Source organism: Malurus melanocephalus, unplaced genomic scaffold (genome assembly GCF_030028575.1).
Source record: "Malurus melanocephalus ecotype Western Australia unplaced genomic scaffold, MMel_1.1 scaffold_398, whole genome shotgun sequence".
Classification (NCBI taxonomy): domain Eukaryota; kingdom Metazoa; phylum Chordata; class Aves; order Passeriformes; family Maluridae; genus Malurus; species Malurus melanocephalus.
This window is the reverse complement of record NW_026623630.1, coordinates 433,828-447,699: the sequence shown is the minus strand read 5'-3', so window position 1 is coordinate 447,699 and position 13,872 is coordinate 433,828. Positions and strand designations below refer to the sequence as shown.

At 44.5% G+C, this 13,872-nt stretch overlaps 1 protein-coding gene across 1 annotated transcript in view; it reads right to left on the bottom strand.

Annotated features, from left to right (window-relative positions):
* The window catches only part of CHL1 (cell adhesion molecule L1 like), a 76,365-nt gene that overhangs the window by 30,455 nt on the left and 32,038 nt on the right, over window positions 1-13,872 (bottom strand). Inside the window, exons 5-9 of the mRNA XM_057379265.1 lie at window positions 12,030-12,152; window positions 11,164-11,334; window positions 8,342-8,389; window positions 7,056-7,176; window positions 4,033-4,229 (exon numbers count right to left, since the gene is read on the bottom strand). Of these exons, the coding sequence (XP_057235248.1) occupies window positions 4,033-4,229; window positions 7,056-7,176; window positions 8,342-8,389; window positions 11,164-11,334; window positions 12,030-12,152 (660 nt within the window). The remainder of the gene's footprint in view (window positions 1-4,032; window positions 4,230-7,055; window positions 7,177-8,341; window positions 8,390-11,163; window positions 11,335-12,029; window positions 12,153-13,872) is intronic.

The window sequence follows — 13,872 nt, the reverse complement described above, 5'->3', positions numbered from 1 at the left end:
CAGGGTTGATCCGAGTGGAACAGGAATGCGCTCGGGAGCTTTGGGAAGGAGGGAACGGTCCCCATTTCCACAGGGACCCTCGGATATGAGCGGGGTTAGTGAAACGAAGCTATTTCAGCAGCACAGACACGGTGTGAACACCCATCCTGCTCAAATCCCCTMCTCGGGGCTCCCACCGCCTTTCCTGGGGTTGGCAGGATCATCCCCTGCCCCTCTCCCTGGAGCAGCATCCCATATCCTGGGATCCCATGGTGTGTTCAGAGCAGAGGTACATCCACAGCACATTTAAAATCGGTAAAACATTCTCCCATAGCTGGGGATGAGAGCTTTGGGTGCCACACGGGGGTGGTAGAGGAGCAGCCATGCGCTGCTGTGATCCTGCCAGGTGTGAAATGCAATTTCAGAATGGCTCAAGAACCTCTTTTCCACGTGGCTTTACCACTTAAAGAATACAAAATATAGCAAAATATACATCTTTTTTTTAGCAACTACAATATCTAAACTCAGATTTTAACACCTCAAAACACAGCCTTGAATTCATCATTATCCCCCTGAAAGGCACCAAACTTAGAGATTTTAACACCCAGAAATACAGCCTTGAATTCATCATTATCCTCCTGAACTGCACCAAATTTGGAGATTTTAACACTTCAAAACACAGCCTTGAATTCATAATTTCCCCTTCAAATGCACCAAACTTAGAGATTTTAACACCCCGAAACACAGCCTTGAATTAATCATTTCCCCTCAAAATGCACCAAACTCAGAGATTTTAACACCTCAAAACACAGCCTTGAATTCATCATTATCTCCCTGAAATGCACCAAACTTAGAGATTTTAACACCAGATCTGCCACTGCCTCTTTTGCAAGTGCTGGGATATCACAGGGCCTCTTTCCCTATCAGAAAAGATGAACTAATGCAGGGAAAATGTGAGGATTCATCACTTAATGCCCATAAAATGCTTTGAAGAAGAACAGAGCCTGGTAAGACATCAGCAGATGTTATCGGTGTGATGTGCAAAACCAAACCATCACTGCTCAGATACACACAGACATTCAATTATAAAAAAAAATTAAAAAGAATTAAATTGTGATTGTGATTAAAATTGTGATTAAATTGTGATTAAAAAAATTAAAAATAACTAAATTGCACCTCCACACCCAGAGCAGCACCACCCCAGGAGAGCACCCAGGAGTGTTTTATCAACACAGAAAGACTGGAGGTAAGATTGGAGCCACCAAACCTTATCTAAATTGATAAGATCATCCCCATTTCCTTCACACAGCACTGATTCTTCCAYCACCTTCCTCACCCAGTGCTGCTTCCCACCCCACAGTGACACAACCACGTCTGCTCAGCTTCCTGGCATTTGGCTCCAGGGAAAAATGCTGCAAGAACCAGAACATTTTGGTTTTGCAGATCTTTCTCCTTCCCTCTCGTATGGTTTCATCAAGAAAAGATGAGTCAAAGGCATGAAGAGGTTTAGAGCAGAACTGATTGAAGTTTTGGGTTGGAATTTTTCCTCTGAATCTGCCATAAATTGGTGCTTGAGAGAGGATATTTCCTTGTTTTGGAGACCCCAGCCACAGCCTGAGCAAAAACCCCCTGAAAGGTCCTTTTCTATCTCCCCTCTGGAGCCTGAGCAGATATTTGATGTCACTGCTCTCCCTTCTCAACCCTGGAATTGCTGTRGGTGCTCCAAGGAAATGATGAGGCTGTGAAGATGGAAGAAATGAGATTTTGCCAGGTGTGAAATGCAATTTCACAGAATGGCTCAAGAACCTTTTTTCCACATGGCAGCTGTGCTTTACCACTGTAAGAATACAAACTATAACAAAATATACATCTTTTTTAGCAACTACAGTATCCAGGATACTGCAGTTGGATAATCAAATTTGGATAATCAAATAGGTAATCTGAAATGACAAATATTTCACAGAATTGTTTATTCTTCCTGGGAAGAATTATTAATTTGCTCCTCCTGATTGGKAGATTTATGACTTTGTGGGAAATACTGACAGATCCAGAAATGAAAGGGATCTAAATTAGGCATCTCCTGCATCCTTCTGCAGCAGAGCAGGATCATCTGCACCTAAAACCTTCTAAAAACCTAAAATCTGCACCAAAGATCCAAACCTTCCCCCTCAGCCTCTCCCAATGTGTTTTCTCCATGAGCAGAACAAATTTGGGACACCCAACCAGCTCTGCCTGGCCAGTTTAACTCACCCAGGGGACTTGGTGACGAAACTTCCATTTCTCTGAAGGCTGTTGTGCATTCCCAAGACGTAATTTCTCCTCAATTAAACATATCTATATATTTTTTTTTCCTGAAATGCCACAATTTTGGGCTCTGTGACCACCCTTTGCTGCCTTCTCCTGACCTTTCTTGAAGAAGTGTGTGCTGTAAATCTGCTGACAACGGTGAGGCCTCCTCAGCTCTCAGCAGTCTCTCACAACAGCACTTTTTTAATCTTTTCCAGGGTGATTTTTTTTTGCCTTTTCAGCCAGACTAACATTTCCCAGCCATGCTCCTCTCCCCACAAACCCACCCAGGCATTTCCAGTCAGTGCTGATGGAGCCAATTAGCGCTGCCTGGTGAGAATTGCTCTGCTCTGGTGCTCACTGAAGCCCATCCTTTTATCCCACACCACTTCCCCAATTTGTCAAGTTCCTTTCAAATCCTCCTCCCACCTTCCCAAAGGCTGGGAATCCATCCCACTCCAGCTGCTGGTGCCACCTTGGGCTCTGCATCCCCGTTGGAGGAATTTTCCAGTGAAACAGAAAGTTTGAGCCTGATTAAAACACTCAGTTCTGCCTCTGCCTCACATTAATTTTGTCTCTTTTCTTTTTCTCTGGCTGAGTAATGAAAATATTACAAGACATAACTGCAAAGGCCTTTAGCTATTACACCCTTMCTATAATTAATGATTATATTGGAACAATTATTTCTATTAAACCCCATCCAGGAGCCTCAATCAAGATCAGAATAACTTTAGATCATKAGGATCCTGCAGGATTTTGAGGTTTTATGTACATTTTCTGCTGGGTTTGGTGAGTTACAAACAATAACCAAATAAATATTTGAAGTCAAAACAATTTGTGGGCCTTGCTTTGCTATTTTTTTAACAATTCTCATTTTAATACCAACAGGGAAGGTTTGTGTCTGCTCAGGTATTCCGGGCTACACCTTCCCTTGCAAAGAGAGATTAAAATGCTCAAACACTCAAGCAATTTGCTTGCTGAATATTTTCATAGGCTTGGTAATAACTGCCTGAATCTTTGCCCTCAGACTCAGCAGGATTAGGAAGCAGGCTGCATGCAAATATCATTAAAACTGGTATTGGGAAGGGCGGGGTGTTGGTTTGAGACCCTCAAACACCAAAAAGAAGAACAGAAAAAGTGGCCTGGCGACAGCAAAATCTTGATTTACACCCCATCCCTCCACTAAGGCTGGCTGGAGGTTAATAACAGATAATTTTTCTCCCATATTTAATTCTCTTCTCCCTGCACACGTCCTGTGAGAGGAACCTGTCASGTGTGAAGTCACTCCCTGAAGCCTCCTGGAATTGGGGCTGGTGGAGAGCTCAGGATCTGCCCTTGAAGGATGACAAACGTGTCCATCTCTGATTAATGACAGCCACATCTCCTGCTCAGAAATTGGAGGAGACAACAGTGTTTGGGCTGGGTTTTACCTTGGTACCTCGGATGTGAGGTGACTCCTAACAGGAAGAACTCCTGCTGGTGACAGCAGCCTCCATTAGTTACAACCATGGAAAATCAATTTAATACCAATAAAAGCATTTTTTTACATTGCAAAGGCTGAAACGGGATTATTTCCTTCTTTCCTTGTGTTTTTTTTTTTTCCTAAGCACTTGAAGAAGAATAATTTGCCAGGAAGTTTTCCTTCCTGGGGTAGAGTTTTCCTTCCCAAAACTTAAGAGGGGTAGAGTTGCCTGAGTCCTATCAACAAAAGGCCTCCTTCACTTCCCTTTCCCCATCATTTTGTCCCAAATCAATAATTTATTGAAGAGAGCTGAGCACCTTCCACGTGCACGTGGAACTCGTGCCTGGCCCTGCCCATGGGGTTGCTGGCCATGCACTGGTACGTCCCCTCGTCCGCCGCCGTCACTTGSTCRATCTTCAGCACCTTCCCRAAATTCTCCGTCTCTGGCTCCTCCTTGGGCATGTTTCCCGTGACCTTCACCCAGCTGAGGTGAGGGGTTGGGCTGCCAACAAAGGGAAAAAAAGAAGATTTTGAGTTGAGTGACACGCTGCTGTAAAGCTGTGACGCTCCCCTGCTGGAGCGCGCACCTGAGGTTTGCCTGGGCAAGTTTTTCGAGGATTTGGAGCTTTTTTGAAACTCTGGGGTTATCTGAGGGTTAATACWCTAAACCCAGCTATTTTCTGCTCCTCCCTGTGAGAGGGATTTTCACACAAGGCCGTGTTCCTTGGATGTGCTTTGGCACGGACAGCGGGACAGGGACCGGAGCTCCTTCCACGCTCTCCCCAACGGCACCCGAGGACAGCGGAGGAGGGACAGCCCCACCGCAGTGTCTGCTCCCTGGAGGTGCCAAAATGCTGTTCCCATCCTCGAAAAGCCCCGGCAGTGACACAGGATTGGGGACAGACGCTGTCTGTGTGTCCCCAGCCGGGCGCGGTGACCCCAACCCCACACCGGACACGCCGGGGCCGCCTCCTCTCCTCGTGTGCCCATCTGCCACCATGGCTCAATGCCTGGGCATGAGGCACAAAGCCCCAGGTACCCACAGTGTGTTGTTCCACCAGCTCTGAGCACAGAAATATCCCGTTATTCCCTCTGAGAGAGCTCATCCTGCTCCCAAACCCAAACCCAGCTCCGGGGTGATGTCCTCTGACACCGCCGCTGCTCACGGTACAAATCTTAAAAAAGGACAGATTGGCAACTGCTTAATTCCCTGTTTTGCAGCTGGCTGCCCCTGATCTGAGTTYCTCGAAATCCTCTTCCACGGTCTGYGGACATTTGGCAGGATGGATTGGCAGGCACGAGGCAAAGCTGATCRTTTTTCTGCTGAAAAGGGGAATTTTAGCGAATAAAAATTGCATTTTGTTCTACAGGWTGCATTTTTGAAGGATTTCGATGGAACTACGGGCTTGGTGATGAGACAAAGAAGTACTTTGTGTTCTTTCAAAAGTGACTACTTTAAAAAACCCTTTTTGTCAAAAAATGAATTTTTAAAAGAGTTTTCTGGAAAAAAATTAGAGTGAAACAAGAAATATTTCTTTCTTTTTTCCTTTTTTCCAAGGGAACAGAAAGACTTTTCTGGTTGTCTCTTCTTGGATGTGTTATCAATTCATATTTGAGTATTTCCAAGGTGATTTGCCTCTTAAATCCCTTGAAAACCCTCTAAAATCAGAGCTGTGGGTTTGGGTGGTTTTTGGGCTGGCAGGTTCACTCAGMGGGGAGGGAATTGGACAAGAAAGTTTTGTAATAACAGGGAAGCAAAACCTGCAGATACCTGGAGAGGATCCAACAGAGAGGAATAACTCACCTCCCTTGGGGAATGGCAGCTCCACCAGCAGCGCCCTTCCAAACCCAAATGGAAAAATAAAAACCCTGAGCGTGTGCAGGCAGGTGCATCTCCTGACTTGGGAACTGGGAGGAATTGGGAGGAATTCGACTGCAGAGCCTTTCACAGGAATGATCTCAGTGTCTGCAGCTCCACAGCAGCACCAGGGGATGGTGATCTGAGCCTCTGCTCTGCACCAAACTCTGTCACAGCCACYCCAGAAGGGACCCTGCTTGCTCTGGGGGGTCAGTGGGGGCACAGCTTTTCTGTTTYTCTGGTGGCAGCTCGATCTCTGCACTGACAGGGACATGGGAAAAACTGGGAGAGGGGAAAACCAAGCAGGGCTGGTGTGTGAGCGAGCCAGAGCAGCAGGAATGGCTGGGAAGGGAATCCCAGCTCCTGGGAAGGGTGCACTCAGTGTTTACTGACCAGCCCTTTGCCTCACTTTACCCTTCTTTTGTCCTTTTTGTGCTATTTACAACAAGGAACAAAATAATCCTGATCTCCCATCACAAACCATCCAATTTAACCCTTCCCTAAGTCACCTTTTACACCAGAAGGGAGTCAGTGAGGTGGAGAGAGATTATCCCAAAGAGCCTGGAGTGACAGGACAAGGGCAATGGCTGCAGCCTGACAGTGGGTTTAGATGGGATATTGGGAAAAACTCYTCCATCATCCCCTGGGAGGGWGGGRAGCCCTGGCACAGGGTGYCCAGGGAAGCTGYGGCTGYCCCTRRATCCCTGSCAGTGCCCMAGGCTGAGGTTTGACCTTTGCTGTTGGGTTTAGCAGGATCAAACCAACACAGCAGATTGTGGATCACTGTGCTCCTGCACAGCCATGGATTTGCTCCTCAATATCCCATATCTTCAATATCCCATTATTTGTGAAGACACCATGGAATGAATTTCCAATTTTTTTGGAAATTTGGGATGCTGGGGAATGGACACAGACAGCAGCCAGGTCCAAATCCTCTCCTGAGCCAGCCCCTCCTGCTGTGACTGAGATTGATGATTTCTCCCTCAATGGCTCAATCATTTCCTAAAGGATGTCTGGTATCACACCACTCGAGAACTTTGCTTCTAAAAACCTGAGATCTTACACCTGGAAAATCTCAAAATAATTTTGAGCATTGAACCAACACTGAATTGGCAAAACCAGAATAAAAATCTTCACAGTTTGTGAACCAAAGCACAGGAGMTGATGCTGATGTTATTTAGCTCCTTAACACCTCGAAAGGAAAACTACTGAAAAAAAATTCAGTTTTTTTCATATGACAGTAAAAAAAAAAAAAACAAACCCATACTTACCCTGCTTTGGTTTTAATTAGTTGTTTACAGTGCAATAACCAGCACAGCAATTTTGCATGTACTCTGTGCTGCTTTACAGCTACAAAAAGCTCTGCACAGGAGTTCACTTTAAAACTTGCATAATTTCTAATATCCCTTTTTCTTTGCTCATCCCTCCCTCCAAAGGTGATTAAGTTTGTGCAGCATTTTCATTACTCACAGCCCTTCAGCAATACACTCGAGGAGCAGGACACCTCCCTTGATGACAGTGACTGATGAGCTACTGCCAGCAGATTCAGGGGGGATCAGCAGTTTGGGTTTCCTCTCCTTGATAAAATTTGCTGAAAGATAAAACAAAATTTCACAGTCAGACGTGAAATCTCAAAGCCTTTGCTTATCCTTCCAGAATGTCACAAACATCACTGCTGCCAGAAGGTTTCTGACATGGGATTTGTGTGTTTTTGTTTTTATTGATATAGTTGGAGACCAATCCAGGAACTCATATTTCTCCTGATAACAGTCAGAAGGGAGATGCAGTGATATCAACAGGCAGCAGTGCTGCTGAAACCCCTTTTCTTACGTTTTTTTGTCCTGTTTTCCAAGCACTGGCTCTTCCATCACCCCTCAGGCAGTCTGGTCCTATCAATTCCTGATTTTCAGGTCCACACCACCTTTCCTCTGCACTGAATTCATCATTTTTTACACCTCAGATAACCCCCATCTTTCCTGTAAGAATCCCACAGAATTGTTCTTCTTGCTCCCATTTAATAATGGAGACACAATTTGTGAGGAAGACTGTTCAAATAATAAACCAAGATTGATCTGAGCTTGATTCCACCAGCCCAATTGCTCCAGCCTGCCAGACGAGGGTTTTGGGATGAAAAATACAGAGTTCAGTGGCTGCTCAGTTATTGCTGTCGTAACAATTAGCACAGTAATTAATCAGTCCTCAAATGGTGTTGGTTCTTCAAAAACTTATGGATGATTTGGTAAAAGACCAGACAGATATCCCTGAAATATTGTCTCATTTTTAATTTTAATTTTCATTTTAATTTCAATTTTAATTTCAATTACAAGAGTCAAGAGCTACAGAGTCTAAATTTCATTTCAATTTGCTCATCCTGGAGCAGTGCAGCCCCAGGGGGACCCTTGGGACAGGAATTCATGGTGACAAATCCCAGCTGCCTCATCCCAGAGTCCTCTTAACCACCAGAAAAAAAGATCTGGAGCATCCAGCCCTGGCTGCTGCTCTGAGCTGGTAACACCAAAACCCCACATCAACCTCTTAACAAAGCAAGAATTCTCCTTTCTCAAGGAAAAAACTCCTTTCTTTACTAAACCCTGCAGATTTCTCTCAAAAAACCTACAAAATTGTTCTCCCTGGACCACTCCGATCCATCCCATTGCAATCAAGAGGCTTTTGTGATGTGTTTTTCACCAGCTCCCGTTTCATCTGAGCTGGTGGGTTCTTAGTTTAAAAACTAAAAACAGATGCATTCAACTCACCCTTAGAAACAGCAGCGTTAGGTGAGCCTGAGTCATTAGCATGCTTTACTGAAATAAATAAAAATGACAACCAAACAAACATGCAGCGTTGAGACAGAATCAAAAGAAACCATAAATCAAAATAAAACCATGCCCCTCCCCACCCCCCTCAATTTCCRCCCCAAAAGAAAGAAAGAATGAAAAATATAAAGGAAAGCAACAGATGGGCATTGAAAATACAATGAAAATGCTTTAAAGGTTTGTGTTATTCTGCAAAATGCTTCATGGGTGATACAATCAGCAATTCATCCCTGCTATCTACGGTAATAAAAATCCCTAACTCCAAAGTATCCACTAAAGAAAAACGCYATAAAATTTATCCATTCTCTCATTTCTCATTGCTTCATTTCTTTTCTATCTATTTATTTTTGATGCAGGCCCTCACCAGGGACTCAGCACWGAGTGGGCAGTGTCAAGCTGAGTTTGCAGAACTCTCTCATTTTCATCTCATGCCTCTCATTTTTCCCTGGACCCAATCCTGTGGCTGTGATGACAAGGTGGACACACTGAAGTGGGTTTTTGGGCCAYTTCCAGGGCTACCAGCAGCCAAAGCCCATCTCATTTTCTCTAATCTCTGTGTGCATGTGTGGGGCACTGAACCCATTAGAAAAGCCACGGAGAGCAACATTTAATTTGGATTATTTCTCACAATTATTATCCCAAGAGACGGTCTCAGCAAGCACTAAGACACACAAAGCCACATTAATCCTTTATCTTTTTATCCCAACGAGAAAACTCTCAAAATCACATATTAAATACGAGGGTTTCACTCATGAAGAAAAAAAAATTCTTCGTGGCTTTCTGGGCTGCACAGAAAGATCAGAAGGTTTAATGAACAGCTGGAATCTTTCATTCTCTCCACATTATCTTGTAAAGGAACTGGGAAACATCTCTCGTGTCACAATTGATGCTCCAAGCTGGAAAAAACTGGAAAAGCTTCGTCCTCCCAACCTCAGTGTTGCAAATGGACCAAATCAGCCTTGCCCAGGGAGGAGGCAGCCAAAAAAATCCTGAAAACCCATTCCTGGGTGACCTGCTGGACTCCAGAGCAGCAGATTTCCCCAGAGCACCCTTGGCTTTCCCCGTGGGGACAGCAGGAGGATGAACAGGGCAGATTTGGGGTCTGACAGCTGCGAGAAGTGAAATTCAGCCTGAAGAACGTGGTGAATAACACAGAAATAAACCCAACAATGTGGGGGAAAAAGTGGCCCCACAAGCCCTGATTCTGAAATTCAGCTAATTATTGTGGATGATTGAGGTTTGGGAAAAGAAAGGGAGTGTTAACAGCTTATATGGAGGAGGAATGCAGCATTCTTAGCTACTGTTGAGAAAAGGAGATTGGAATGTAGAATTGCTAACACAGGTAGCTGGAAATTATAAACATTACTAATACTATAACTTTTGCAAACTCACCAATTATGCTCTGATTACTAATTAAACAACTGTCTTTTGACCAATATATGTTTGACACAAATGTATACTCTGGTTACTAAAGTAGATAAAAGAGGCATATTCCACAATAAAGTTGTTCTTTCTCTCTGTTTTTTTCACCCACTTTTTGTGTGTTTTATATCTATTCCTTTTTGTCGTTGTTTTATCTCTATTATTTATATATTAGTGTTTTATATCTATTATTTCACCCACTTTGTGTGTTTTATATCTATTCTTTTTTGTCACTGTTTGGCCAGCAGCGACACAACAACGCGTTTTTTTCTTGAGGGAGAGTCTCCTCAGAGAGGCAGGGCGCCCATCTGTGTGTTCTGCTGCTTGGGGAGCTCCGAAACCCACGACAAATTGAGAATTGACTTTAAGAGACCGTACTAAAGATCCTTGACTGTCTCACGATCATCGAGACTGAACACACCAAAAAGGAGAACCCCGAGGGGAAGAAAAGGGGGACTCTTTTCTTAAAGGAGTCCAAGCCAGATCGAGGTGGGGCCAGATTTCCAGCTCCTAGGCTGCAAGGTCCAGCGTGTCAACCATGGATGGCTGCGCTGCTTCTGACGGAAAGAGCGCGGTGTTTCCCTGCACCTTGTCTTTCTCCTCCACTCTGKGCTCTGTCAGCCTCTTTATAGCTGCTCTCTGCAAACAGCCCAGGGGCTGGAGGAGATAAGGGCTGGGGGCCAGGGCCCATCCAGAACCAGCGAGAGGCAGTAAAGAGGAGCTGGAACAGAGGGACAGCGCTTGGCCAGAGACTCTGCAAGCGGGGGAAGGGTATTTATTTAGATAATGCTTATATTGGAAATCTTTGAATGATTCATACCCTGTTTTCCTTAGCCCATCAATCTCCATACTGCACAACAATGGATGTAAGCTACGGGTTGTCGCACCATTCCTGAGGAGAACGGTACAGCCCACAGCCCATGCTGCACACCTTAACAATAGACATTCTTTCCCCACTGCTTGGCCGGTTTTCCATACTTTGCAACCCCCTGGCTTGCTGCCACCTGCCTTCAAAAAGACTATAAAAAGTCTCTCTGAGAAGACCCCGATCGGGATTCCCCCGACAGATGCTGGCGAACCCATGGAACCTCAGAGGATTCGTCGGAGCCATTGGTAGCTATAACCCCACCCTCTCTCTCTCTCTCTCTCTTTCTCTTTCTCTCTCTTTCTCTCTCTTTCTCTCTCTCTCACCCTCTTCTATCGCAAAATATCCAAATAAATTATTCTTGAGTATTTAAAGCATACATATTTGCCCCCTCGTTTTCTTTTGAACTCTGAGATTCCGATAACGAACCCTCCCAACTCCCGCTTGAGTTAAATGGATCGTGACCCTGACTCACAGCGGGAAACCTTGAGTGTCATGGGCATCTTCTGCACGATGGTCCTGAGSCGCGGGAAGGCGGCGAAGCAGCAATAGTCGCTCCTGCTGTCGCTCTCCTCCACGTTGGAAAAGTACAGATCGCCCTGGAGGCTCATGGAGACCCTCTCGTCCTGGGGGATGTGCTGCAAATCTGGCAAGGAAAGGGATTGTGAGGTGGGAAAAGCATGGAGTTGAGCGATCCCTTCATGGGCTTCCCTCTCTCATATTAAGCCTAAAATTTAAAAGAATTTTAAAGATTTAAAAGAGTCCAGTGTTCAATATACAACCAAASCCACRTATTTTTATRTAATAATACATACCTCTATATAAYATAGGTGAGAAGTAACTGATATGGAAAAAAATATGTGAAAAAAAAAGTTATTTTGGCTCCCAAGAGCCTGAAATTCCTGCAGAACACAATTAAGGCAGAAAAATGGGACAGAAACCCAAAAGGAACTCATCAGATGTCCCTCGTGGATTATTTTTCCCTTAGCATCATAAATCAAGCATTAATTTATGGAAAGAAGAAAATAATAATGACAGAAATAACATATTGACTCATGATATCCTTTATCCTGTAAATGCAGRGCTCCTCATCACTGGCAGACTCCTTTACCAATACAGGAATTTTTTGATCTCTCATATTCAGTGAGATGTTGTGTCAATGCACTCCAAAACCAGATCTCCAKTCTCCATTTTTCAATTTTATTCTTCAATATCCCGACATTTCTCCCAAGCACCCACACAAACACCACCCCCATCCATGACAAATCTGCTTTGAAACATCTCTGGAAGAGAAATTGTTTGAGCCCCCTTGTCTGAACTGTGCAAAAAACATTCCCTTACCGATGTTCATCCAGTAGATATGCAGAGGGGGGATGCCTTTAGGGGGGTTGCAGTGCAGGATCACCGAATCCCCGTGCTCCACATCCAGGGGCTCRATTTTTTCTTTGGGGAATTTTGGCACACCTGCACAAAAAAGCAAAGAGGTTCCTCTTTTACTGGTACCTTTTGAAATTCTGCCTTTTGATGCCCCCTTGATGCCGTTTTAATAAAATATTTAACTTTCCTTTGCATTCTCTGCCTTTAAGACCTATTTTAATTTACGAAGTGGCACAGAGTGAAGATGTGTTTTACTCAGAGGAGGAAATCCCTGCATTCTGGGACACTCWGAGCAGAAAGGGAAAGCAGCCTGAAAATGGAGCCACTCCTCAAAGGATCTGATCTCGGGCAGGTCCRGGGCTGATGTCACCTCCTGCTCTCATTTCAGGCAAGCTCCAACCAGCCAGAGTTTCACTTTGGGTGGCTGAATTCAGCAGCAAAATGAGCAGCAATTACACAGCAAAGGATGGAGAAGGTCCTGGCAGGGCAAACATCACCCACCTGGTGCCCAAGTGACGGCAGGAGGCTCTGAGAGATGGCACCAAGTGAGACATCAGCGCTCCAGCAGGGAATGTGAGCATTTCAGGGCAGGAGGGAAAGGGAAAGAGAGCGGGAGAAAGGCAGGGACAGCAATCTGAGGACACTTCACAATTCTCAGGATTAGCAAACATGAAAAGAAGCAATCACTGAGCTGCTGATTGCCTGGATGCAGACTGTGCAGAGATTTTATCTCCAGGAGGGTTATTAATAGGGTTGAGAATTCTTAGGAGAGGCAAAACGCAGCTAATGAGCATCGCCCGCCCCGCAGGTGAAATTTCAGGTTAAAAAAAAAAAAAAAAAAAAAAAGAGCTGCATGTTCACATCCAGCACTCTCAGTAACCTGCAGCCTTCAAGGCCTGCAAAATGCAGCTGCTGCTTGCAGAGGTGAAATATTTTCCAGTAGGAAAAAGCCAATTTCTTCTCATCTAAAGCTTATTTATTCCCCAAAACASAAAAGTTTGAGTAAACTGGATCAGGTGAAGGATAAGGGATTTCTGCCYAAAGCAAAGAGAGCAGCAAATGGATTAACACGGGATCACTTACTCAGGACATTGYAACCCCTTGTTCAAACCCATTTTTCACCTCATTTAGCACAACGAAATCTGCGTTTCCGATACCCCAGCTGGGTGCCATAACCACTGGTGAATTTCTGTAGCCAGTAATTACAGAATTATCCAGGAATTTAGCGATTCCCACCAGGGGACAGTGACAAGTCACGCTCTYGGTGTCATCAGCTGGCAGCACAGACATTCATCTCCAGCCTGGGGCCCAGATGTTGGCAGCTGGACTTCGCTGGGGGAAGCAGCAATTTGACCCCAAATGTCCTCCACCTCCAACAAGTACTTGCACCACAGGTGATCAAGGCTTTTGTGTCCTTCCATGAGGATTTGTTTTGCTTTTGTGTCCTTCCATGATGATTTTTTTGCTTAGTTCACTACGAAAAACACTAAAAAACTTTGATTTTCCTCCTCGCAATGGATAAATTTGAGTGGTTTAATCCTTGAAGCTTTGCAAGWGATGAAAACTCCTGATAAATTCCTGAGGCAAACATTCTGACAAGCACATTTTTTTTGCTGGGGTCCCAGTGGTCTCAAAGACTAGAAAAACACCTGCTTCTGACTTCAGCTTTATTCAAAATAAAAAGCTTCTGTCAGATTAAGACTTTGCATTTTGCACATCAATCTTCAGCACATCTAGGCAGGTGATATTTTGGGTTTTGTTTTGTTTTTTGTTTTTGTTTTAGTTTTTTGGGGTTTTGTTTTGTTTT